The following is a 23936-nucleotide window of genomic DNA, read 5'->3' as shown; positions in this document are numbered from 1 at the left end:
TGCCACGAAGGAAACGAGATACCAGAGGGTCTTTCCCCACAGACCTTCCACCCAAAGGAATGTGGTAAGCACCTAGGCCGCCACATAAACCTTTAAAGTGGACGGGGTCAGACCTGCAGTGGACCGATACTGCAGGAACTCCAGCACTGTACCAAATGGGCAGTTAACTGGGTCCAACCGACGGTCACTACACCATGAAGTGAATACTCTCCACTTCAGGGCATAAAGTTTCCTCGTGGAGGGAGCTCTGGACTGTAGAATGGTCTCAACAACCTCGGTTGAGAGACCTGACTCTATGAGCTGGGCCCCCTCAGAGGCCAAGCCCACAGGTTCCACAGTTCTGGTCGAGGGTGAACTATCGAGCCCTCTGCTTGGGACAGAAGGTCCCTCCTGACAGGTAGCTCCAGAGGAGGCCCGTCGAGGAGAGACACAAGATCGGGAAACCATACTCTGCCCAGCCAGCGCGGGGCTAAAAGAAGCAGGCAAACCCGGTCCCTGCGAACTCTTTCCAGAACTCCCGGGAGCAGAGCAACTGGGGGAAAAACGTACAGACGTAGCCTCGGCCATGTCTGCACCATGGCATCCAGTCCAGGAGGAGCTGGATGCGTGAGGGAGAACCAAAGTGGACAGTGAGACGTCTCTCGAGACGCAAACAGATCCACTTGTGCTTGGCCAAACTCCCTCCATATCAGCTCCACCACCTCGGGGTGGAGCCTCCATTCCCCGGGCCTCAGCCCGTCTCGACAGAGTGTCTGCTCCTATATTCTGGACCCCGGGGATGTAGGCTGCCCTGAGTGACAGCAACTTCCCCTGGGACCACAAGAGGATATGGCGTGCCAGATTGCATAATGGGCACGAGCGCAAACCCCCTTGGTGATTGATATAGGCGACTACCGAAGTGTTGTCCGATTGTACTAGCACATGGTGTCCCCTGAGATCTGTGATAAAGCTCCTCAGAGCCCGGAAGACAGCTAACATCTCTAGGCAATTGATATGCCATGATCGATGATGGTCTTCCCACAGACCTTGAGATGAGCGACCCTCTAGAATCGCTCCCCAGCCCGTGAGGGAAGCATCCGTCGTTAGCAGTTTGCGACGACGAGGAGCTCCCAGCACTGGGCCTTGGGACAGGAACCAAGGTTTCTTCCACATAGCCAAGGCACGTAGGCATCGCCGCGTGACCTTGATTGTGTGAAATGGGTTGCCCCTTGGGGAAAACCCCCTGGTCCTGAGCCACCACTGCAGGGGCCTCATGTGCAGCAGTCCAAAAGGTATCACATTGGAAGCTGCTGCCATGAGACCCACCAGTCTCTGGAACTGTTTGACAGTGAGTAGCTGGCCTAGCTTTACATTTTTCACAGCTGCAAGGATGGACTCTATACGTGGCGGTGACAGGCGCGCCTGCATCGACACTGAGTCCCAAACCACGCCTAAAAAAGTGGTCCTCTGAAATGGAGAAAGCACACTCTTCTTGGCGTTCAGCCATAACCCCAGCTCTTTCATATGGGCGAGGACGACATCTCGATGCCGAATCGCCAACTGATGCGACTGAGCTAAAATCAACCAATCGTCGATGTAGTTCATGATGCGAATACCCTGAAGGCGCAAGGGCGCCAGAGCTGCATCCACGCATTTGGTGAAAGTGCGGGGTGATAAAGCTAGACCAAATGGAAGAACTCGATTTGCTTTGCCCCCGAAAGCAAACCTCAGGAACTTCCAGTGACATGGACGGATGGAAATATGGAAATATGCATCCTTGAGATCTATCGTGACGAACCAGTCCTCGGACCTGATTTGTGGCACGATTTGTCTCAAAGTCAACATTTTGAACTTGAGCTGCATGACTGACTCATTCAGAACTCGAAGATCTAAAATGGGACGCAATCCCCCGTCCTTTTTTTGGAACTGTGAAATACCGACTGTAAAACCCGGTTTCCCTGTTGGAGGGAGGTACATATTCTATGGCCCCCTTCTCTAACAGAGTGTTCACTTCTTGTTCCATAACCAGAACCTGCTCGGGGTCCACCACGGTGGGTAGGACCCCCATAAACCGAGGTGGGCGAGAACCAAACTGTATTTGGAACCCTTTCCCTACGGTCTGCAGGACCCAACGAGAAACATTTGGCAGTAGCTTCCACGCTGCCAAAGATTCTACTAGAGGTATCAGTCTCTCGAGACTGACTTCTGGATTTTGTTGTTGTTGAGTAGTCGGTTCGTCGCCCTGTAACGGCGCACCGGCAGGGAACGACTGAACAGACTGCTCTAACACCCTCCTCAGAGGGGGCGGGCATCCCGAGGCCACTACGTTTCCGGGTGGTCCTTGAGATATGTGCTCGCCGGAGACCGCTACGCCCTGAAGCACCGGAGGTGGCATGGTTGGCAGAATGGTCCCCTGAGGGCACCGAAGAGAGACGGGCACCGTAAAAGGAGGTGTTAACCGCTCTACTTCGGGGGGGGGGGGGGGACTACCCTCATGGTCCTGAGCCCTCGGGCGCCAGGATCTTTTTCCCACAGCCTTCTTGGCGGTAATAACGGTCCTCAGATCCGCTCTACCCTTCGAAGGCTGGGGTTGAGAACGTCCTCCCTGTCCCCGAGATCTTTGCGGGGGAGCACGGGAGGAAACGCTCTGCTTTTTAGATGCCCTATGGGAGCTCGAAGTCTGAGGCTGTTCCCGCACAGCAGCCTCAGGATGTGAGCGACGGGGGAGCAATTTTTGGAACGCTGCAGCGTGTTTAGAAGCCTCTTGGAATTTCTCAACTGCAGTATAAACAGCGTTGCCAAATAACCCAGACGTAGAAAGGAGAGAATCCATTAAAAAGATTTTTTTTTTTTCTCTGTGTTTAATGATGCTCAAATTGAGCTCACACACCACATCTGGGCCAATACCCCCGCCCTCATTGAGATCTCCCAATAATTCCACCTGATAAGCCTGCAGCAAAGACATTGAGTGTAAAAATGCTGCAGCCTGACCAGACGCGGAATAAGCCCTGCCCCCCAGAGAAGATGTAACTCTGAGGGGCTTATTAGGCAATACCGAAATTTTTAGGGAAGATGCCGTCGCTGGAGAGATAGCTCGCAAGCATCTCTTCCACCTTTGGCATCTCCCCATAACCATTTTCTTTATAACCAGAAATAGAAGAATAATTCGAAGTTTGTGAATTAAAAACTCTATATGAAACTGGCTTATCCCACGATCTCGACACCTCAGTGTGGAGATCGGGGAAAAACGGCAGATTTCGGCGTTGTGAGTGTGCACGTGAGGGCAGAAAGCGTTCGTCAAGTTTGCTTTTTGAACGAACGTCCTGTTTATCTCCCACGATCTCGACACCTCAGTGTGGAGATCGGGGAAAACCGGCAGATTTCGGCGTTGTGGTTGTGCACGTGAGGGCAGAAAGCGTTCGTCAAATTATTTATTTATTTTTTGAACGAACGTCCCGCCACTCAATACATAGTCTATCGACTGCTCTTGTCACTACTTCCAGCAATTCTTAAAACGCATGAGACTGAGGTGGGGCATCCTCAGACTCAGCCTCAACACTAACAACATCCAGATCCTCAGAACTGGATAATTGCAGTGTTTGTGCCATCATCAGGGTGGAAGAAACCGCCGCGCGTGCTTCCGAACCCTGATGAGTGACATCGGGTCTATCAGATAAGGGCTGAGATAGGGCAGAGCCCGTCTCAGACCCCGCTGATAGATCCATTTGCGAACCCCAGGACTGAGATCGCCGCTGTGCCTCGGCAGCAGCGGGACTCGAGCCCTGGGGGACGCGAGCTTCCCGGAAGAAACTTAGCCGGGATCGGAGCGAGCGCATGGACAGCGCCTCGCAATGCACAGTCAGCACCCTCGAGTGCAGACTGGGCATGCTCCTCTCCCAAACAAACAATGCACAGAGCGTGAGTGTCCCTACCCGAAATAAAACGCGGGCAGGGATGCACACACATTCTGAACTGTTCGCTGGACATAATTGCTTTCAGTGACAAGACAACAATAAATAGACAAAGACAGATTTCACATAGAGCGCTACTGAAGACACAGAAGCTGTTGTTCTCTGGTTTTCAAGCAGGCTTTATAGTTTCCTGGTACGTGACGTCACCCGCATCTGACGTTCCGCCACGCCATTGGGCTGATTTTACATGTGCTTCAAGACATCATCACGCGAAGCGTTCCCCTAGCGTCAATCTCGACGCAACGCGAGTTCCCTTGAAAGGGAACTGCTGCTTCTGTGTAGATGAGAGAATCAAAGTGTATGCGCGTTGTGCACACGCTACATTGAGTATGGCCCAGCATGCGCCCTTAAAATAGCATATGAATAACATGCGCAACGCGCCACTGACTTTAAACTATTTTTTCCTGGTTAGTGGCGCAACTGTTTTCTAAACCTGCAAAATAGCATGAAGGAATGTTTGCGCCTGAACACGCCTCCTTTTTTTGCGCTGAACCGCCCAGGGAGCGCAAGTTCATTCCCTAGTTTAGCGACGTGCTTCTGTGGAGGGAAAAACGCGCTTTGCGCGGGTGCAAAATAGGAATGATACATGCGTCGGTGTACAAAGTCAATTGCGCTGGGTGCAAGATAGGGCCCATAAAGTCAGAATTGCATGATATAGAGTGTTGGAAACTTTTTCCTTCATCGAAGCAGAGACCAGGAGACGTTGGGATCACGTTCAAGCAGAAGTTATTCTTTATTGAGGACTTCGCTGTACGTTGCTGCAGTTCTTCCAACAGTCTAAAGTAACATAACTTTACATGGTGTCTTATAGGCATTTTAGGAGGAGGGACTTTTGCAGGTGGAGACAAATTCAAACAAAGCATGTAACAGGTTTAGGTAACACCCTAGACTGAGGGTCTGGCCAATCCTAATTCAATCAGCATAACAGTCTATTGCATTGCTAATCCAATCAGCCTAACGATTCAACGTCTGGAGCTGGGACTTTGGCTCCAAGAGCCATTTGGGCTCCGAAAGCCATTTGCAGAAAAAAAGGTGAGATTCTCAGTGAATCATTCGTGTGCTAATCCCATCAGTCTGAGTGAAACTGGGACTCCAAGAGCCATTAAAGACAATAAGGAGAAAACAGGAATTGCAACTTTGCTGAGCAGAACCTTAAAAGCTAAATACAATATTCTTTACCGTGATGTTATGTATGGATGCATATTTGAAATAGATTCTTAAAATTTGCTATTCTTCAAGAGTCACAATTGCGTATTATAAAGTCAGAAATGGGAGATTTAAACTCGCAATTCTGAGAAAAAAAAGGGTTCCCTTTCAGTCGCTCACGTTCGACGTAAAGTCAACGTGACAACGTAATTGGGATCGCCTTGAGAGACCAATCTACTTTGAGTGTATTAAAACGAGCCAATGCATATTGGCATGCGATAATTGCATCAGCTGCTCTGCTTGCAGCACGAGCATATAACGAGCAGCAGGTGCGTCGCATATTGTCTTTCGCTTCGGAGCCGAGCGGTTCTACTGTTCCTGCTCTACAATCTTCTGAGAGTGTTAAACTTCAAAAGAAGAAGACGAGTCTGCTTCTTCAGGAGAACGCCTCTTCAAGCTGGTGTTGGTGTTACAGCGCTGGCCGCTATCTTTTTCAAGACGTCATTCAAAACGTGTGTTTCTGGATGCGGTCGTTTCCTATCCTCATGTGACGGCCACGATCACTGTTTCACATGCCTGGGCTTGAAGTGTGCTGAAACTATGCTTGTGGGTGGCTTATGTTCTCTCTGAGAGCATAACCACGTCGGCACGTTGTTCGTCTTGCCTTTCTCATTAAGGTTTAAGTGATCAGCGTGCCGTGTGCCGTCGAGCTGCCGGCTGACAGCGCGGGTTGTCACGGCAACCCAGCCCGTGTCGTTTGGCACTCTAGATGCGCTGTCGAGACTCAAGTGCCTTAACGAGGTGGAGTCCCCTCGTTATGTCCCGATCTAGTTCTTCTTCTGGTGCTCCAGAAAAGGGCTATTTCTGCGTATAGCCAGGGTGACCGGAAGATTATTGTGAGGGTTTCCCCGCCCGGTAACCAATCCGTGTGGGCCCCTCACTCCTCTATCGCATCACAAACATGTTGAGACTCTGTTTGTGGGTGGTCACGTCAGCACGTTGTTCGTCTTGCCTTTTTCATTAAGGTTGAGCGATCAGCATGCTGTGTGCCGTCAAATTGATGGCCACATTCACTGTCTCGCATGCCTGGCAGCTTCTGGATGGGATGCTGGTCATTCTCATGATGGACCTAGCATTTCATTCGGGGCTTCAGGGGAGGATTAGATGTTGATCGCTGCATCAGAGAGAGGGCTGTTACACTCTGGAAATGAAGATGATGCTGAGCTCCCACTATAATGGTGTGCATGCTCATGCTGAATCAGATTCAGACTTGACAGCCATGCTTTCCCGGGTTACACTGGGGTGCAGTGCGACGCATAATCGCCTTACCCCGCCCCCGTGCTTTCCCGGACGTGTCTGAAAAACTTTTTGCATTATGGAAGCATTTTGGTGCCAATATGGCAAGCCAAATGTGCCAAAAGCTGCAGAAAGTTTTTCCTCTCTCACTACCCTCAATGGTGGGGCGGCAGTGCTACTGCAGACCGCCTCGTCCCTGCATGTGACCAAACAGTTATAATGCATGAGGGTAGTTCTGAGTCGGGGTTGAGCTGCGCCTGGTGACTGACCGTGTTAAAGTCACAATGCTGGCCCTCGACCGGATGATGTCCACCCTAGTGGTCCAGAAGCGCCCCCTGGCTAAACCTTGGAGAGGTGTGAGACATCGCCAAAGTTCGCTTTTTCAATGCTTCCATCGCACAAGGTGGCCTTTCGGCGACACTGTTGGAGACTTTGCCCAGCGGTTCTCCGCAGTTCAAAAGCAGGCTGAGGTAACCAAAAGCTTGCCACAATGTGCTCCACTGGTGGGCCCTCAGTCTGTTTGTCGCCAAGGATGTCATTCCCCTGCGAAAATAAAATAAAATAAAAACTCCGCCACAGCCAGCTCTACTGTGACGTTGAGCTTCTGAGACTTCTGAGACTTCTGAGCTTCAGCTCTACTGTGACCTGAGACGGGCAACCCAGAGTCAGCTGCTCTTCCCCGGAGGAGGGCCGGGCAGAGAACTTTTATTGAATCATACTGTTCTGCCGCTGGCGTCTCAGCCAGTGGTACCACATTCTCAGCAAAAGCAGCTTCTCTATCTCTGGGTCCCAAGAGAGTGAGGTTGGCAGTGTGCGACGCTATGCCTTGCCACCCTCTGCCCCCTCTTGCTTCGCCAGCGGTAGCCTGATGGGCTCGAGGCCACGCCTATGCCGTCTCATTCATCTCCTGCCGATCGGTGGAGTCAGGTTAGTGTTGCACACTCAGACCCCACTTCAGGCCGCTATGCCGTCCGAGTCAGGTCCCTGCATTCCGCTGTGCTGCCCCACCTCAGGTACGTCTGTCGTGCCATTGGTCCCGCTTCTACGGTGTCTGGGAGCCTGGCTAGCGCTTCCCAGCCCGTCTCGCTGGCTCATCCGTACCATCAGACTCGGCTATGCGATTCAGTTCGCCCGGCATCCTCCGGCCTTCACCGGGCAGAGATTGCAGTCCTACTGGCGAAGGACGCAATTGAGCCGGTCCCTCCAGCCGATATGAAGACCAGCTTCTACAGCCCGTACTTCATTGTACCCAAGAAAAGCGGTGGGTTATGACCTATCTTGGACCTGCGTGTCCTGAACCGGTCCCTTCACAAGCTACCGTTCAAGATGCTTAAGCAGAAACGCATTTTCAAATGCATCTGTCCCCAAGATTGGTTGCAGCGATCGACCTGAAGGACGTGTACTTTCATGTCTCGATTCTCCCTCGACACAGACCGTTTCTTCGCTTTGCGTTCGTGGGACGGGCATATCAGTACAAAGTCTTACCCTTCGGGCTGTCCCTGTCGCCCCGCATCTTCACGAAAGTCGCGGAGGCAGCCATTGCTCCCATGTGCGAGCGTGGTGTTCGCATCCTCAACTACCTCGACGACTGGCTTATTCTGGCCCAGTTGAGAGAGCAGTTGTGCGAACACAGGGACATGGTGCTCAGTCACCTCAGCCACCTAGGGCTTCAGGTCAACTGGGAAAAGAGCAAACTCACCCCCGGGCAGAGGATCTCTTTTCTCGGTATGGAGTTGGACTCGATCAACATGACAGCGCGCCTCACCGAGGCCCGTGTCCAGTCAGTGTTGAACTGTGTGAGCACGCTCAGACGCAGAACGCAGACGCAGAAGCTTTTTCAGAGGCTCCTGGGGCATATGGCATCTGCAGCCGCGGTTACGCTGCTCGGATTGCTTCATATGAGGCCGCTCCAACACTGGCTCCACGATCGAGTCCCGAGATGGGCGTGGCAGAGCGGCTCGTGCCGGGTCCAAGTGACTCCGCACTGTCACCAAACTCTCAGCTTGTGGTCGGACCCTTTGTTCCTGTGGCAGGTGTTCCCCTGGAACAAGTGTCCAGGCACTCTGTGGTCTCCACGGATGCCTCTGCCACCGGCTGAGGGGCCACGTACAACGGGCATGCAGCTTCAGGTCTGTGGACGGGGCCTCAACTGCATTGGCACATCAACTGCCTCGAGTTGTTAGCAGTACGTCTTGCGCTGAGCCGCTTCATAACGCTGCTACTAGACAAGCACGTACTGGTCCGTACGGACAGCACTGCGACCGTTGCGTACATCAACCGCCAAGGTGGACTACACTCCCGCCTGTCACAACTCGCCCGCCATCTCCTCCTCTGGAGTCAGAAGCATCTGAGGTCGCTTCATGCCGTTTACATTCCGGGCCTGCTCAACCGTGCAGCTGGATGGAGTCACCATTCTCCCGCGGTCCAGCTGATTTTCAGGCACTTCGGGACCGCACAGGTAGATCTGTTTGCCGCCCCGGACACGTCTCACTACCAGTTGTTCTATTCCCTGACTGAGGGGACCCTCGGCACGGAGGCTCTGGCACACAGCTGGCCCCGGGGGCCTACGCAAGTATGCGTTTCCCCCAGTGAGCCTTCTTGCACAGACCTTGTGCAAAGTCAGGGAGGACTAGGAGCAGGTCTTGCTAGTAGCGCTGTATTGGCCCAACCAGACCTGGTTCCCGGAACTAGTGCTCCTCGCGACAGCCCCTCCCTGGCCCATCCCTCTGAGAGAGGACCTGCTCTCTCACAGACGGGGCACCCTATGGCACCCACGTCCAGACCTCTGGAAACTCCATGTCTGGTCCCTGGATGGGACGCGGAGGTTCTAGGTGACCTACCCCCTGTGGTAGTTGACACCATCACTTCCGCTAGAGCCCCCTCTACGAGGCGCCTCTATGTGTTGAAGTGGAACCTGTTCGTTGACTGGTGCTCCTCTCACGAGGAGAACCCCCGATCTTGCTCGATCAGAGCCGTGCTTTCCATTCTGCAAGAAGGGCTGGAGTGAAGGCTGTCTCCCTCCACCCTTAAAGTGTATGTTGCCGCTATTGCCGCACATCACGATGCTGTTGATGATAAGTCTTTGGGAAAGCACGACCTGATTGTCAGGTTCCTGAGGGGAGCGAGGAGACTGAATCCTCCTCGCCCACTCTCTATACCCTCTTGGGATTTGTCTCTGGTCCTTTCGGCTCTTCAGAGACCACCCTTTGAGCCTCTGCAATCAGCTGAGTTAAAAATCCTGTCCTGTAAGACAGTACTCCTGGTTGCATTGGCCTCTATCAAGAGGGTAGGGGACCTGCATGCATTTTCGGTCAACGAATCGTGCCTAGAATTCGGCCCGGATAACTCTCACGTGATCCTGAGACCCCGGCCCAGATACGTGCCCAAGATTCCTACCACTCCCTTCCGGGACCAGGTAGTGAACCTGCAAGCGCTGCCTTCGGAGGAGGCAGACCCAGCCCTGGCATTTCTCTGTCCCGTTTGCGCTCTGCGTCTGTACATGGACAGAACGCAAAGCCTCAGGACCTCAGATCAGCTCTTCGTCTGTTACGGAGGCCAGCAGAAGGGAAAGGCTGTCTCCAAGCAGAGGATGGCCCACTGGATAGTGGATGCCATCGCCTTGGCTTACGAAGCCCAAGGCGTGCCCTGCCCGCCCGGGTTGAAAGCCCACTCCACTAGGGGTGTCGCTTCTTCCTGGGCACTGGCACACGCCGCCTCGCTGACAGACATCTGTAGAGCTGCGGGCTGGGCGACACCTAACACGTTCGCTAGGTTTTATAGCCTACGTGATGAGCTGGTTTCTTCCTGTGTGCTCGCTTCAACCAGCCGGTAACACTGAAGTTCCCGCTCTAGTGTCGGCTTGCTGCGCCACTCCCTTCCTAGGAATGGATACGTGCGCTTTTTGCTCCAGTCGATTTCCCCACTTGGCGAACCCTGGGAGTTCCTCCGCACCCCTTAAGCAGTCGGACGTTGCGGAGCGTCCGACGCCAGGCCTAGTGCTCGTATGCTAGTGTAACTTGTGCTAGGCTGGGTTCCATATGTGTGATCCCTGCGGAGATCCCATATGTGTATTCTTCCACGACCAGCTCCCTGCGGTGAGCCTGTGTCTTTCCCTTGGCAGAGTCTGCTCTGCCGTCACTGTCCGGTTTAGCCCTCCCCCTTCGGGCTGGAGCCACCCCAGTGACATTCCATATGTTGAACTGCCCCTTCGGCCAGTCCATATGTGTATTCTCCACATGTTACCTCCCTTCGGGCAGGATGTGGCTCCGCAGCATCCTTTCCCTGGAAAGGCACGCTTTCCCAGTGTTATCCAAAGAGTTCCTCTGTGTGGGGTATAATGGAACAGCAGTTGAACTCCCTCTACCTCTACGCAGATCTTCTGCCCCAGCCAATTGGGGGTCTGAGAGTCTTGCGTAGGGCGATGGATGTGGCAGCAACCATGGCGTTTTCCAAGGGATCCCAATTACGTCGTCACGTCGACGTTATGTCGAACGTGAGTGACTGAAAGGGAACGTCTCGGTTACTAATAGGGGTTGCACGACTACTGATTTCTGCTAGTCGGTTTCTTATCAAAACAATACTCGAGTTACTCGACTACTCGTGGTTCATGCTACTGTAAATGAAAAGACATGTTCTTATCAATAAATGTTTATTAATTTCTTAGCCTAATGCAACAATAAAGTAATGCAAAAACATTATAATTATGACATGTAACAGAGAAATTTACGAGTAACAGAAAAATTCATAGAAAGTAAAGGCTACACACAATAAATTCGCGTCATTCAAAAATTCAAAACTGTATTGATAAAACAAATTCAAACATTAGTAAAACAGTTAAAACAGTTAATTTTATCACAGAGTACATTTAATTTAATCATTTTATATTACCAAATTTTCAACAGTAATAACAAGAAGTATCTTACTAGTATTTTATATGTACCAAATTTTCAACAGTAATAACAAGAAGTATCTTACTTCAATCGGCTTAAAAGTTTTATATAGACTAACACAAGTCATCGTCGCTATTGTCCTCTCGCCGCCACGCGCAGTCTTTGGTCGAGCTCGTGGATCGCTGGTTTGCATTTAGAAATACAAGCGCATCGACGTGAGAGGGATGCAGGCTTGATCTTTGCCTTGTGACGGTGTTGCCGGCCAAGGAAAAAACTCTTTCACTTGGTGTACTGGTGGCAGGGACAGCAAGATACAATTTAGCCAGCTTGGATAGCCGAGGAAACCGGCGTTCATTACATGCCCACCATCCGAGAGTATTCCCCATGGTGGGAATGTCAGGCATCTGAAAATAATCTTGAATCTCATCTTCACTGGTAGTTGGCTGCTTTGTCGTAGGATTGCGGCTTTTGTAGTTACATCCAAAGAGCTCCTCGAGATCAGCCTCGAGTATTGTTTTTTTATGCTCGCTGGGCAACGCATTGGTTGTCGCACTGCAGCCCGCGGCAACCTCCTGTTCACCTGTTGCAACAGTGAAATATGCAAAGAAGTGGTTTATAAAAAAATATATATATATAAAATAAACCTTTACTATGGATTATTAGCTCACCTGAAGTTTCTGAATGCGTTGTCTCACTGTCATGCAATAATTCGACAAGACGATCTTTGGCATCCTCTCTGGCTCTCTCTGGTAGAAACAGCAAACGCTTAAACCGTGGATCCAACATGCACGCGCTAATAGGAAGAGATTTGGCTACGGTTTCAGAGTCCAGTTTAAACCGCATAACCAGCTGTTTCCGAAGTGTCTCTTTGTGATCACCCGCGCTGGGCCGCAGAGTGTTTTCTGTCAGATTGATAAGCACTGGATATAGAAAGGACAGGCCGACGTGCAGCTCTCCACACATGATTGTTGTCGCCTTAGCCAGCGGACTCAGTATGGGAAGCAGCTGCTCAATCAGATCCCAGCAAGATGACTTTATTGCCAGAGTTTTTCGATACTGGACATTAGTTACCGCTTCGTCAGCGAGTACAGCTTGCACTGGGATTCTCTGCTCGTAAAGACGATCCAACATGTCGAATGTGGAATTCCATCTAGTAGCACAATCACTTTGGAGTTTTCTCCCTCTGATGGATAGCTGCTCCTGACGTGCTTTCAATGTGCGAGTCGCCACTGAAGAGTGACGGAAGTGACTGACGACACGCCTGGCAGCGTCAATGGCCTTCGAGACCACAGGTAAATCCAAACCTGCCTTAACTGCAAGCTGTAACGTGTGTCCACTGCAACCAATGTGGTGGGGCAAGGCCTCACAGATTTCCATGGCCAAGTTCATATTGTTTGCGTTGTCATGAACTGTGCAGAATATGCGTAACTCCCACTCATTAATGGTTTCTGAGAGCATCTGCGCAATGTTGGCAGTGTGTCTCCCTGGCATGATAGTGGTGCATAACACCCTTGATTTCAACTCCCATAGTTCATTGATGTAGTGAGCCGTTATTGTTATGTATGGATCCATGGTGCAAGAAGTCCAGAGATCAGTAGTGAGGGAGACGTTCTTGCCTTTAATTTCACGCGCAATGTCCGCTTTTAGAGAGTCGTATTTGTGGCCAATTACTTTCCAGAGTGTAGCATTCGATGGAACGGTGTAACTGGGTTCAAAGAAGTTGATAATTCCCCTGAATCCCTCTCCTGAAACTGCAGAGAGTGGTCTTATATCCTTCACTATAAAATCCACGAGTAAATCTGTAATTACCTGTTTTCTCTTATCTGTTATCGGGCGTTTACAGAATTCACCGATGCTTGTTTGCTTCGTGGTGTGCGTCTCACTAACATTTGCCTCCGTTGTTGGATGTTTCAGTCGTAGGTGGTTGTGCATAGCTGTCGTACTGCTGTTGTATTTTAAAGTAGTCTTACAGAGTTGGCAAATTACTATATTTGTGTCATTCTTGGTGAAATACTTCCACACATCTGATGTGTGATGTCTGTTGGTGACGTTCGCCATTTTAAATGAATGTATGGTTTCATAGAGAGCGTGGTTCATGGTGGTTGCATAGCAATGAAAGACGCCACGGGAGCGCAAGCACTTGTGGAAAGGAGACAGTGGCACAGCCGCGCTTTCCACTCGTTTTTAGACGCGACATGTGAACGGCCCCTTACAGAGTTGGCAAATTACAATATTTTTGTCATCCTTGATGAAATACTTCCACTCATCTGATGTGGTGTCTGTTGGTGACGTTCGCTATTTTCAATTCATTTATGGACCATAAATGAATTGAAATAAATGAAACGATCTTATTGCACGCTCGAGTAGTCGATTGTTTCCGACAGCTCCGAGTAGTGGTTGAAGTAGTCGATCTCTCGACTACTCGACTAGTCTGTGCAACCCCTAGTTACTAATGTAACCCTCATTCCCTGAAGGAGGGAACGGGAGACGTAACATCCCGTCGCCACCGTTGCTGACCATCGCTGTTTGGCCGAACACGTCTCGGCTCCTCAGCATAAAACAATATGCGACGCACCTGCTGCTCGTTATATGCTCGCGCTGCAAGCAGAGCAGCTGATGCAATTATCGCATGCCAATATGCATTGGCTCGTTTTAATACACTCGAAGTAGATTGGTCTCTCAAGGCGATCCCAATTACGTCGTCACGTCGACGTCACGTCTCCCGTTCCCTCCTTCAGGGAACGAGGGTTACATTAGTAACCGAGACGTTTTTTTCCTTAGAATTGGACTTTATAACTTGCAATTGCGAGTTTATATCTCAAAATTCTGAGAAAGGTTGTTAGAATTGCGAGATATAAACTTACAATTGCATGTTATAAAGTCAGAATTGGGAGATATAAACTAGCAATTCTGAGAAAGAAAAAAAATCCTTAGAATTGGACTTTATAACTTGCAATTGCGAGTTTATATCTCAAAATTCTGAGAAAAGATGTTAGAATTGCGAGATATAAACTTACAATTGTGTGTTATAAAGTCAGAATTGCGAGTTTATTTCTTGTAATTCTAACTTTATAACACACAATTGTGAGTTTATATCTCGCAATTCTGACTTTGTATCTCACAATTCTGAGAAATAAAGTCAGAATTGTGAGATGTAAACTTGCAATTGTGTGATAAAAAGTCGCAATTATCTTTTAAAAAGTTTTATTGTGTGGCAAAAACAACCTTGGTTGGCCTTACTTCTATATGGGCTAGTGGATGTGAAGTGAAGTTCTTTTGAACACAGAACATGCACTCACTGTAAAAAATCCAACTTGCAAATTGTTTACTCACCTTAAGATTATAAGTTGAGTGGGCAAATGTTTGAGCGCAATGTTGAGTTAACTTATAAAAATTATTTAACTGCATGTTTAGTACTATTTGTCCAATGAACACAAAAAAATAAGTTGAGAAAACTTAAAGGAACCGTATGTAGGATTGTGGCCAAAACTGGTACTGCAATCACTTTAAAAATACTGTAGTGCGGTGTATCCCCTCCCCCCTACCCCCTGACTCGAGGTTGCCAGATAAGCTGCAGGATTCAGCAGAAACGTAGGCTGCTTCAATGGTCATACAGGTCAACTTGCAGCATGTGTAACTAGTCCACGATATACTGTACGTGAAGAACGAATGACGAATAATTTTTTCTGAGGTAAAGTTAGGCTTCTGTCTCAATTACGTTTCAAATTGCCATAATGGGCGTGCTAATGTTGTTTTCCTCAGCGTCTCAGCATAATGACAGAGAAACGGGCTCCTAATGCATTGCTAATGTTAGCATACGTCCATGTGAGCTAATGTTACGTTACTTTGCACGAACATGCATAACTTTGTTCGACTGTCATGAATATATGAAATGTCCATTGACAACAAGTACAAGTTAGTCAAGCATAGATGAATCTTACCTGTCCAGGAGAAAATTAGCAACGTTGGTGTCTGTGTTCAAATTCTTCTCCGTTTTCAGCCGTCTCCATCTTTCAAAAGCATCTCCAATACAAATTCTGGTTTTATTTCGGACTTTGTCACGACGAATTTCTGAATTATAACGAGGTCTTTTTGATTTAGTAACGTTAGACATTTTTATCCGACTAGAGTTAGGGTAGGTTAGAGCAAAGCTGGCAACCCGGATCCCGAAACACTACTGACTTCGTGATTGGTAGATAGGTGGAGGGAGGCGCGTCAGGCCAAAACACAAAATGACAACATCAACATCAGTTGAGGGCTGCAAGTCCACTTTTTAAATGACAATATCCTAGCCATACTACTGTTGTCAGTGATATAAGTATTTGAAATGAACATGATTTCTTAATGTCTATTGACACATCAGGGCCATTTTATGATTAATTGAAATAGATTTCTTACATACAGCTCCTTTAATGTTTTGATTTCTGCGCTGGAACGTTTAACTTCCCACCATCGCGCATGCGCAGTCTGTCTCTATGTACGTTACACGGGGTTTCCTCCTTCAACCACGCTATCGAAGGGACTGGATTCATCTCTGAGGTAAGTTTTATTTTGCTTTATGAATGAAAATAAGCTACATTGATTGCAGACATATCTGTTGGTAAAATATAGTATTATGTTAAAAGATATTTTCTGTGGAGACGATAAGTGTCTATTGTTAGAGATTATCCGCGTAGCACATGGCTAACTTACTTAGGCCTAACTATTGACACCTAACGTTAAAGTGAGGAAACATGCTTGAATGAGAAAAGACAAGAACGTGCACGAAGTTTAAAATGTTAAGCGCAGTAAGTCGTTAAAAAAGACTCAAATCTGGTGCTTGCGCTGATTGAGACAGAAGAGAGCTGTTTATCTCAGACAGAATGTGAGTGCGAATTCAGTTATCTTTCACGGCTTATTGCTAATTAATAGTGAAATACACACAATTATTTCAAAAAACCCTCTGTGTGTGTAGTATTCATGTAAATCATAGACTGTAAAAAATAGATGTAAATACAGTCGGCTATGTCTTAAGTGAACAAACAATGTTGTAAAATCCAGATGTTTCAGTGTTAAATCTGTGCAATAGCTCTTAAAGTGACAGTAGTCTATTCAATTTAAATTCAATTTCAAGTTTATTTGTTATATAGGCCTATATACTAATGTCAGTGACAATTTGTACATGCTTAGGTTGAGGCTCAGGCATTCTACAGTAGTGCAATATAATTCAATATAATATTATGTTAAAAATACGCATGTTTGCTTTGTATATTAAATAATGTTTAAAGTGAAAATATGTTATCTGCCGCTGTCAGTGTCCTTCCTGTTAATCAACGAAAGACAAAATCGCTCACTGCTCTTTAATAACTTTTGTATTTTTAAGGAAAAAATGAATTAATTTTTTTTCACATTTGATTATTCCATTTCTGTAGTATTTTTACTATATGTAAATTAACCTACTGTAACTTTTTTTTTTTTGTTTAATATGAATCTTTGTTATGTTGTATTTGTCCCTTTTAGACTAAAGAACATAAGTACAGCAACAAGAACCTCTGATGTGCTAAAACAGTGGCCTTTGTTTTTGAAAGATCAGGTGAGTTTATCATTTTTAGTTAGTAGAACTGAATTAACGTGTAGGCCTACACTTAATTCTTACTGTTTTAACAATGTTTTTTTTTTTTTTTTTCAGGGTCTGTGCTGAGTATTACAGGTTTACACAAACTAATCAGAAGAGCACCTTTTTCTGTTAGTTAGATGAATACACATCTAATTGTACAAAACAAGTGGTGGAGCGTATACGATGAGATGAAGATCCTCCTAGACCAACTTAATCATCAGGTAATTATTTTGCATGTGGTCATATCTCTCTGGTTAAAGGCTGAATTTTGCCATCTCCTTTTCAAGGTAATTCCCATGCTTCTCTTTGGATATAACATGCATAGCTTGTTCCATATTTGTTTTCTGTCTTTCAGACACAGAAACTACAATGTGCTTGGTCAAAGAAAGGCTACAACTCTCAGAGCTCTACCTTTGTTTATGAGGGAAAAGTCAGGAAACATCCTGAAGACTTGCCTGGTAAGAAGATGTGTGTCACCAGCATATACACTCACACTTGATATAATTTCACCTGTTCACCAGATCCCCATGACGTTGTGCCACGTGTAACTATATTAAAGGAATAGTTCACCCAAAAATGAAAATTAGCCCATGATTTACTCACCCTGAAGTCATTAGGTGTATATGGCATTCTTCTTTCAGACAAATACATTTGGAGTTATATTAAAACGATTCCTGGCTCTTCCAAGCTTTATAAGGGCAGTGATATAGTGGCAGACTTGAGGGTGAGTAAATCATGGGCTAATTTTCATTTTTGGGTAAACTATCCCTTTAATTCTGATATGGCATCTAACAGCACAGGTGCAGGAAATTGGGAGATGTATTCTGTTTATCAGTTTTAGTTCTATGGCTGAATTTGAACAAGCTTAAAAACATGACCACCTTTACTTTTCAAGTGAACGTACATGAGCACATGTTTAGGGTCACTCTGTGGTGTAACGTAATTTAAAAAAAAAAAAAAAAAGTTATGTCAATTTATTTTCTACTGCAGGACACATTCCAGAAGACATTCACAAGGGGAGAAGATGAGGATCTTAACTATCATTGAAGATGATGTTGCAACTGTTCCACTCCAGCCCAATTATAAGGTGCCTCTCTGTAGTACTATAAGAGCAGATTGGGCTAGATAATGTGCAAGAACTTTGCCACAGCTGTTACTCTCATCTTTGGCTTGATTTATGCCCTCAATTTGAACTGTCCTAAACAATTAAAATACATAAAATACACTTTTGACTAAATTAAAAATTGTTTATTGGTCTTGACTTAAAGTGCTCAGCAAGAGTCCGGTCCTTCAACAAATTATTGTTCAAGTAGCTGCAATCCATATGGATATAAGATTGAGCATTTATTTGTTCCAGTTTGTACTCTTATTTAGTGCATAGTCTTTTTATGGCTTCATTTCTTCTCTAGAACATAAAGATATAAACCATGTTTTATATAAATGTAACACATATGATTTAATCCATGTCTTCTGAATACAATCGGATATCAAGATTTAAAAAGAATTGTTAGTTTATTGTTTCTCCCAAAACTGTATTACTTCAGAAAATACAAATTACAGCTGCATGTCTTTGTGTCCTATGAGTTTGAGACAGAAAAAAGTAAATAATTATGATTTTGGGGTAATATATTCCTTTGAATAAAAAAAGAAAATTCTTGTCATGATGACAGCTAATTGAAATGACATTTTTATTTGCCTTCAACATGCTTCTGAATAAATGTTTTGTTAACATTGACTCACTGTTTTCAGTTTTTGACTTGGGCAAAGTTATTGTAGTTTCCAGTCTTAACATATTATTACTTAGTACCAATTTCCTTTAGGATTTTTTTGTTCACTCAACTTCAGACATTGAGACAAATTTTTTTGAATTGGCTCAACTTAAAAAGGTTTGTTAAAAAATAGTTGCACCTCTCCAGAAAACTAACAATCTTAAGTTAACCCAATAAAAAAAAAATTGTAAGACTTACAACTTAATTTCAGTCAGTCTAACTGTTATTTACAAAAGTTGAGTAAACAAGAAAAAGCTGAAGGAAATTAGTACTAAGATTTTTTTTGTTGTACTGGCTTAAATTTTTTTTACAGTGTACAAGTATATCAATATATGTTTTATTTGTTGTGGTGTGATCTGGAACTGAGAGGCTCTTAGACATTATTGCTCAACACAGCATGACCAAATACTCTTGCTGTCAGTGTGGAGCAAAGGTGAAAAAAAAAATTGTTTTGCAATGATACTTAAGGCCACAAAGAGATGAGACAAGCAGATTTAATGTAAATTCGGAACAATACCAGAGCAGAAAACGGAGCCGCGGAGCTTGCTTTAAGGTATTATGTGATTATTAGTATTGTATTAAGGTTTCTTAGAAAATAGTAATACTTTTTTACAATAACTAGTGAGGTCAAGAAAGCTAATCAGATCTATCCTTATTATGTGTTCAGGTTTACAAAATAGTTTTAGCTTTACAGTAGATTTTATACTCTAAATATTTTAATGTCTGAATATAATATATTTTATGGACATAATGGACAGAAACTAGATGTACTGTTCACAGTATTAGTGTCCTCTTGTCCTACGTGTATTTAGACAGTGTTATGTGTGTCCCTGTTTCTTACTGGGGTAGGAAATTGCTTGTCTATGATCATCTACTGTAAAGATATGATATTAATGGTATTTATTTACTTATGTTATATTTTCTCTATTTTTGAAGGTTACTGGAGCTATACAGTTTATTCCAATGGACAATGCCAAGAAATCTCTTGATGTGTTCTCGACCTCGCTGTCAAAGTAACGGTGTTTGTATTACGATTGTCCTTTTATATGCAATGTTTTGTTCTAATAATTCATAATTAGAAGAAGCTTCTTTATATTTGTTTGTGCAAAACTGGGAACTGAGTTTTCAAGCAAGCCATTTTTTGACTAAGTGTGTGTGTGTGTGTGTGTCACTGTCCACAGATGCATATCAGCCTGTGGTTCTATGACCCAGCAGCTCTTACCACGTTGGACTCAGCACGCCAGGCCCTTCCGGGTCATCGACTCTGATCGCTCCATTAAGAAAGGCATCATGGCAAGTGACCTGAGAGACCTACGGAACAAGGTGAGGACAGCAATTAAAAGGATCGGTAGAAACAAAAATAAATCAGAAATAATGATTTGTTTCTTTATGAAATCTTTATCTTTAAATATAAATATCTTAAATATTTATATTAATACATATAAATATTAATAAATATCTTAAAGACTAGAAAAGTGTGCTTGTCTATTCTGTCTGCATGATCTGATTTGCAGTATGACAAGGCAACATTGATGTCAGAATAAGCATTGAGTCTTATTTAGTTTATTAATCTTGGTTAAAACAGATTTGCTGTATGTCTTAAATCTGTGACCCCTATATCTTTGCTACCTCTCAATTGCAAAAATTTTCATCGAAACATACAAGATACATACTAACATACTCTAATATCTCTTTCAAATAACAAATAGGAAATTCAGTCCAATAAGTTTGCATATTTTTCATGTCTGACATATTCTAAAACAATACTACATGGTCCTGTATGACACTAAAAATGTATATAAAAACTAGTGATTGAATAATTTCTAACAGTGAAGGTAAATTTTGTTAGATACATGTGGAGATCAGGAGATGCTCTTTCAAAATATTTCAAGCAAAATGTTGTTGTCTTATCCTTAATCATTCATTTTCCAGTATTGTTAGCTACCTCAGTCTCTGAAAACCGTAGATTGAGGAGATTGAAATAAAAGTGAAATGTGAAGAAATATTTGTAATTCACACTATTACAGTATGCCAAATTTAACTACATAATATAATGTTTCCATTAGAACTGTTTTTTTTTTTTTTTTTTCTTTGGCTTTTACCATTGTAGTGGTCAAATTGAATCAATATATGTGATCATTCAAATGTTGGATATTTAGTGCCATGTGGAACCAGCTCTAGAACGGAAGCACTGCATTAAATTCCATCACAGTTGCTCCAAAGCTTTTTCAAGGAACGCATTGTTTTTCCTTTCTAGGTGATGGATGTATTTCACATGCATTGTGTCAGTGCTTTAGTGTTGGATGAGGATGGAACTGGAGTGGATACTGAGGACTTTTTTCAGACCTTAAAGGACAACACTGACCTCATGGTCTTAGGGAAAGGACAAAAGTGGGCCCCACAGCAGGTCAGTGTTTTAAACTGAGGTTCTGGATTAACAGCACACAGCAATATTTGTTAATACTGACCGTAACATTTTAAATGAAATAAGTGAATTCTGTGAACAGTTTGTTCTGGTTCTCAAATCTGATTGCCTGAGAGCCTTTTCCAGGCATACGATATTGTACTGATGCCATTCGGAAACAGCTTCACTATTTGTGACACTCTGCTTGTTTCTGCCTAATCTATACTGACAGCATCTCTCACAGTGAGCTTCAATGGTGGGGGAGCAAAAACACAATTCATTTACAAATACTACTTTTATAGTGTCACATAATGTAGTTTTAAAGGAGAACTCCGGTCAATTTTAACATTGAGCTCATTTTTTTGTCAATTTGGAGTGCTGTCAATACAGAGAACAACGACAAAAATCGGTGTTGCCTACACCGTGTTATCCTCTTTTTAAAATTTGCACCCTGTTGACTTCAATGGGGCAATATTTAAACCTGCTTTTAGCCTCTTAATGAGGTTTTATTTAACAAAGTTCGGGAGGAGCAGGTTCAGATAATTAACCAAATTATGCACAGCTGGAGATTAATCAGTAATCAACTCAATGACAGAGTATAAATTCACAGCAGACCTATCTCTGTTCATTGAAAGTTTGTCAGCATTTGGCTGCGCCCTATCTTCCCGAACCAAGCTCTCCCATCCGATGAAGGAATTTTCCATCCTTTTGGAATATTTGCCAGAATCCTCGGGTATTATATTGCCACCACAGGCGAAATACCAGCAAACTTCTTCCGCATTTTTTCTAAACCAGATCATTCAAGTAATGTTTTTTCCTGCCATGGAGAATGGTCATAAGGCCTGCAAAGCACCACGCTCGCGTTTCGGGCAATGCCGCCCTCTTCACGCAAAGAACGGGCTTCTCCAGCAGCTCTAGGCCGAAGCCGCAGGCCCTCAAAGAGCAGCGCCGCAGATTCAGGACCGGTCGGCCAGCCTACGCTCTCAACCCCGTTGGCTGAACTCGGCGAGCGCTCCGCTCCGTGGTTAAATTTCGCATTGCATTCAGTTGTTCAGTTATAACAAGGGGAACACGTTTTAAATGGTGTCGGTCCAAATTATTTTCTGTCATTAACGCGCTGCTTTCTTATGGCTAAAACTCACAAGTACAGTAGCTCGCGGCCTCGTGCATTACGTGCTGAACGCATGCGCTCAGAATCTTTAACCTAACTTATATCGTTAACTATGTCCTGCAATTCATCTGCATAAATCGCGTAGAAACTTAGTTATAGCATAAATGTTTTTATACATGGTTACAAGCAATGTGCTTCACACCAATAGTTTAGTGATCCTTAAATGAAACAAAATTAAACAAACACAAAGTGCCTAAACTAAATTTATGCAAAGCGTCGTCTTTTACGTAAGCTGTCTCCGTAGAAACCAGCAACAGATAAACGAACAATCGTTATCTAAATCAGAGTGTACTTTGACGTTGTTAATCAAACGTTCAATAATTGATCTTTCAGCCCTGCACAGTTTGGCTAAGCTCTGGATTCCAAACGCAGGTTAAAACCATGGGTTCAGCCTCATCGAATCCTGGCCATTAATTTGAACACAGTTGATCTCCAGTATATAAATAAATAAATAGGACTTTCGGATCTCGTCCATCTCTCAGACAGTCAATATCGTTCTAAGCAAACTGATATCTGTGCTCGGTCACTTAAACAACAGAAATGCATAATCCTGCAACGATTTCATCTCTAACCTCCTCTTCATCGCGTCTTAGATTAACGCACAAAAAGATGACCATCGGCTCTCCAAGCCCCACTCTCCTCCTCCCTTTGCTCATCCACACACTGCAGGAGCTCATTTCCTGGTTTCATGTGAGTCTGGCTATTTTTTCCTCTGCCACAGCAGTGATGTTTCCTCTGCTCCCACAGGTTCTCTGTAACTCTGGCTATTTGCTCCATTGCCGCAGCAGTGATGTTTTCTTCTGCTACCACAGGTTTTATCTTACTCCGGCTTTTTCTCCATTGCCGCAACAGTGATGTCTCCTCTGCTCCCGCAGGAGCTCTGTTCCCTTAGCTAATCTTGTTTACTGACACTGCAGTGTCTCCTCTGCTCCCACAGGATTTCCGTTTCTCTCGCTATTTTTCTCCCCTGCCACAGCTGTGATGTCTCCTCTGCTCCTGCAGGAACTGTTTCTCCAGCTAATTCTCCACTGCTTCAGCAGTGATGTCTCCTCTGCTCCCGCAGGTTTTGTTACTCCGGCTATTTTCTCCACTGTTACAGCAGTGATGTATCCTCTGCTCCCACAGGTTTTCTGTTACTCCGGCAATTTTCTCCACTGCCACAGCAGTGATGTCTCCTCTGCTCCCGTAGGTTTTCTGTTACTCCGGCTAATTCTCCACTGCCACAGCAGTGATGTTTCCTCTGCTCCCACAGGTTTCTGTTACTCCGGCTATTTTCTCTCCACTGCCACAGCACTGATGTCTCCTCTGCTCCCGCAGGAACTCTATTTCTCTGGCTAATTTTCTATACTGCTGTAACAAGGCTGTCTCCTGCTCCCGCAAGAGAGCTTTGTTTCTCCGGCTAATTCTCTACTGCCACAGCAGTAAGGTTTTCCTTCGCTCTCATGTTTTTTCTGTTACTGGCTATTTTCTCCCCTGCCGCAGCAGCAATGTCTCCTCTGCTCCTGCAGGAACTGTTTCCCCGGCTAATTCTCTACTGCCACAGCAATGAGGTTCCTTTGCTCCCTCAGGATTTCTGTTACTCTAGCTACTTTCTCCCCTGCCGCAGTAGTGATTTCTCCTATGCTCCCGCAAGCTCTGTTTCTCTGGCTAATTCTCTACTGCCACACCAGTGAGGTTTCCTTTGCTCCCACAGGATTCGTTACTCCAGTTCATTT

General features: G+C 45.3%; 1 protein-coding gene and 1 long non-coding RNA gene across 2 annotated transcripts in view; both read left to right on the top strand.

Moving 5' to 3' along the window:
- The first annotated feature begins 16793 nt into the window (after positions 1-16793).
- On the top strand, positions 16794-17548 carry LOC307165576. The gene is made up of 3 exons (XR_013822501.1): positions 16794-16853; positions 16950-17098; positions 17233-17548. It is a non-coding gene; the product is annotated as an uncharacterized lncRNA (long non-coding RNA).
- Positions 17549-19038: 1490 nt separating this feature from the next.
- The window catches only part of cidec (cell death inducing DFFA like effector c), a 145003-nt gene continuing 140105 nt past the window's right edge, over positions 19039-23936 (top strand). Inside the window, exons 1-4 of the mRNA XM_079883323.1 lie at positions 19039-19199; positions 19583-19659; positions 19828-19969; positions 20904-21053. Coding sequence (XP_079739449.1) covers positions 19610-19659; positions 19828-19969; positions 20904-21053 — 342 coding nt within the window. The 5' untranslated portion in view covers positions 19039-19199; positions 19583-19609. The remainder of the gene's footprint in view (positions 19200-19582; positions 19660-19827; positions 19970-20903; positions 21054-23936) is intronic.

Source organism: Squalius cephalus (genome assembly GCF_949319135.1).
Source record: "Squalius cephalus genome assembly, chromosome: 10".
In the NCBI taxonomy this organism is placed as follows: domain Eukaryota; kingdom Metazoa; phylum Chordata; class Actinopteri; order Cypriniformes; family Leuciscidae; genus Squalius; species Squalius cephalus.
Note: the sequence above shows the minus strand (reverse complement) of the source record. Positions and strands in the feature narration are given on the sequence as shown.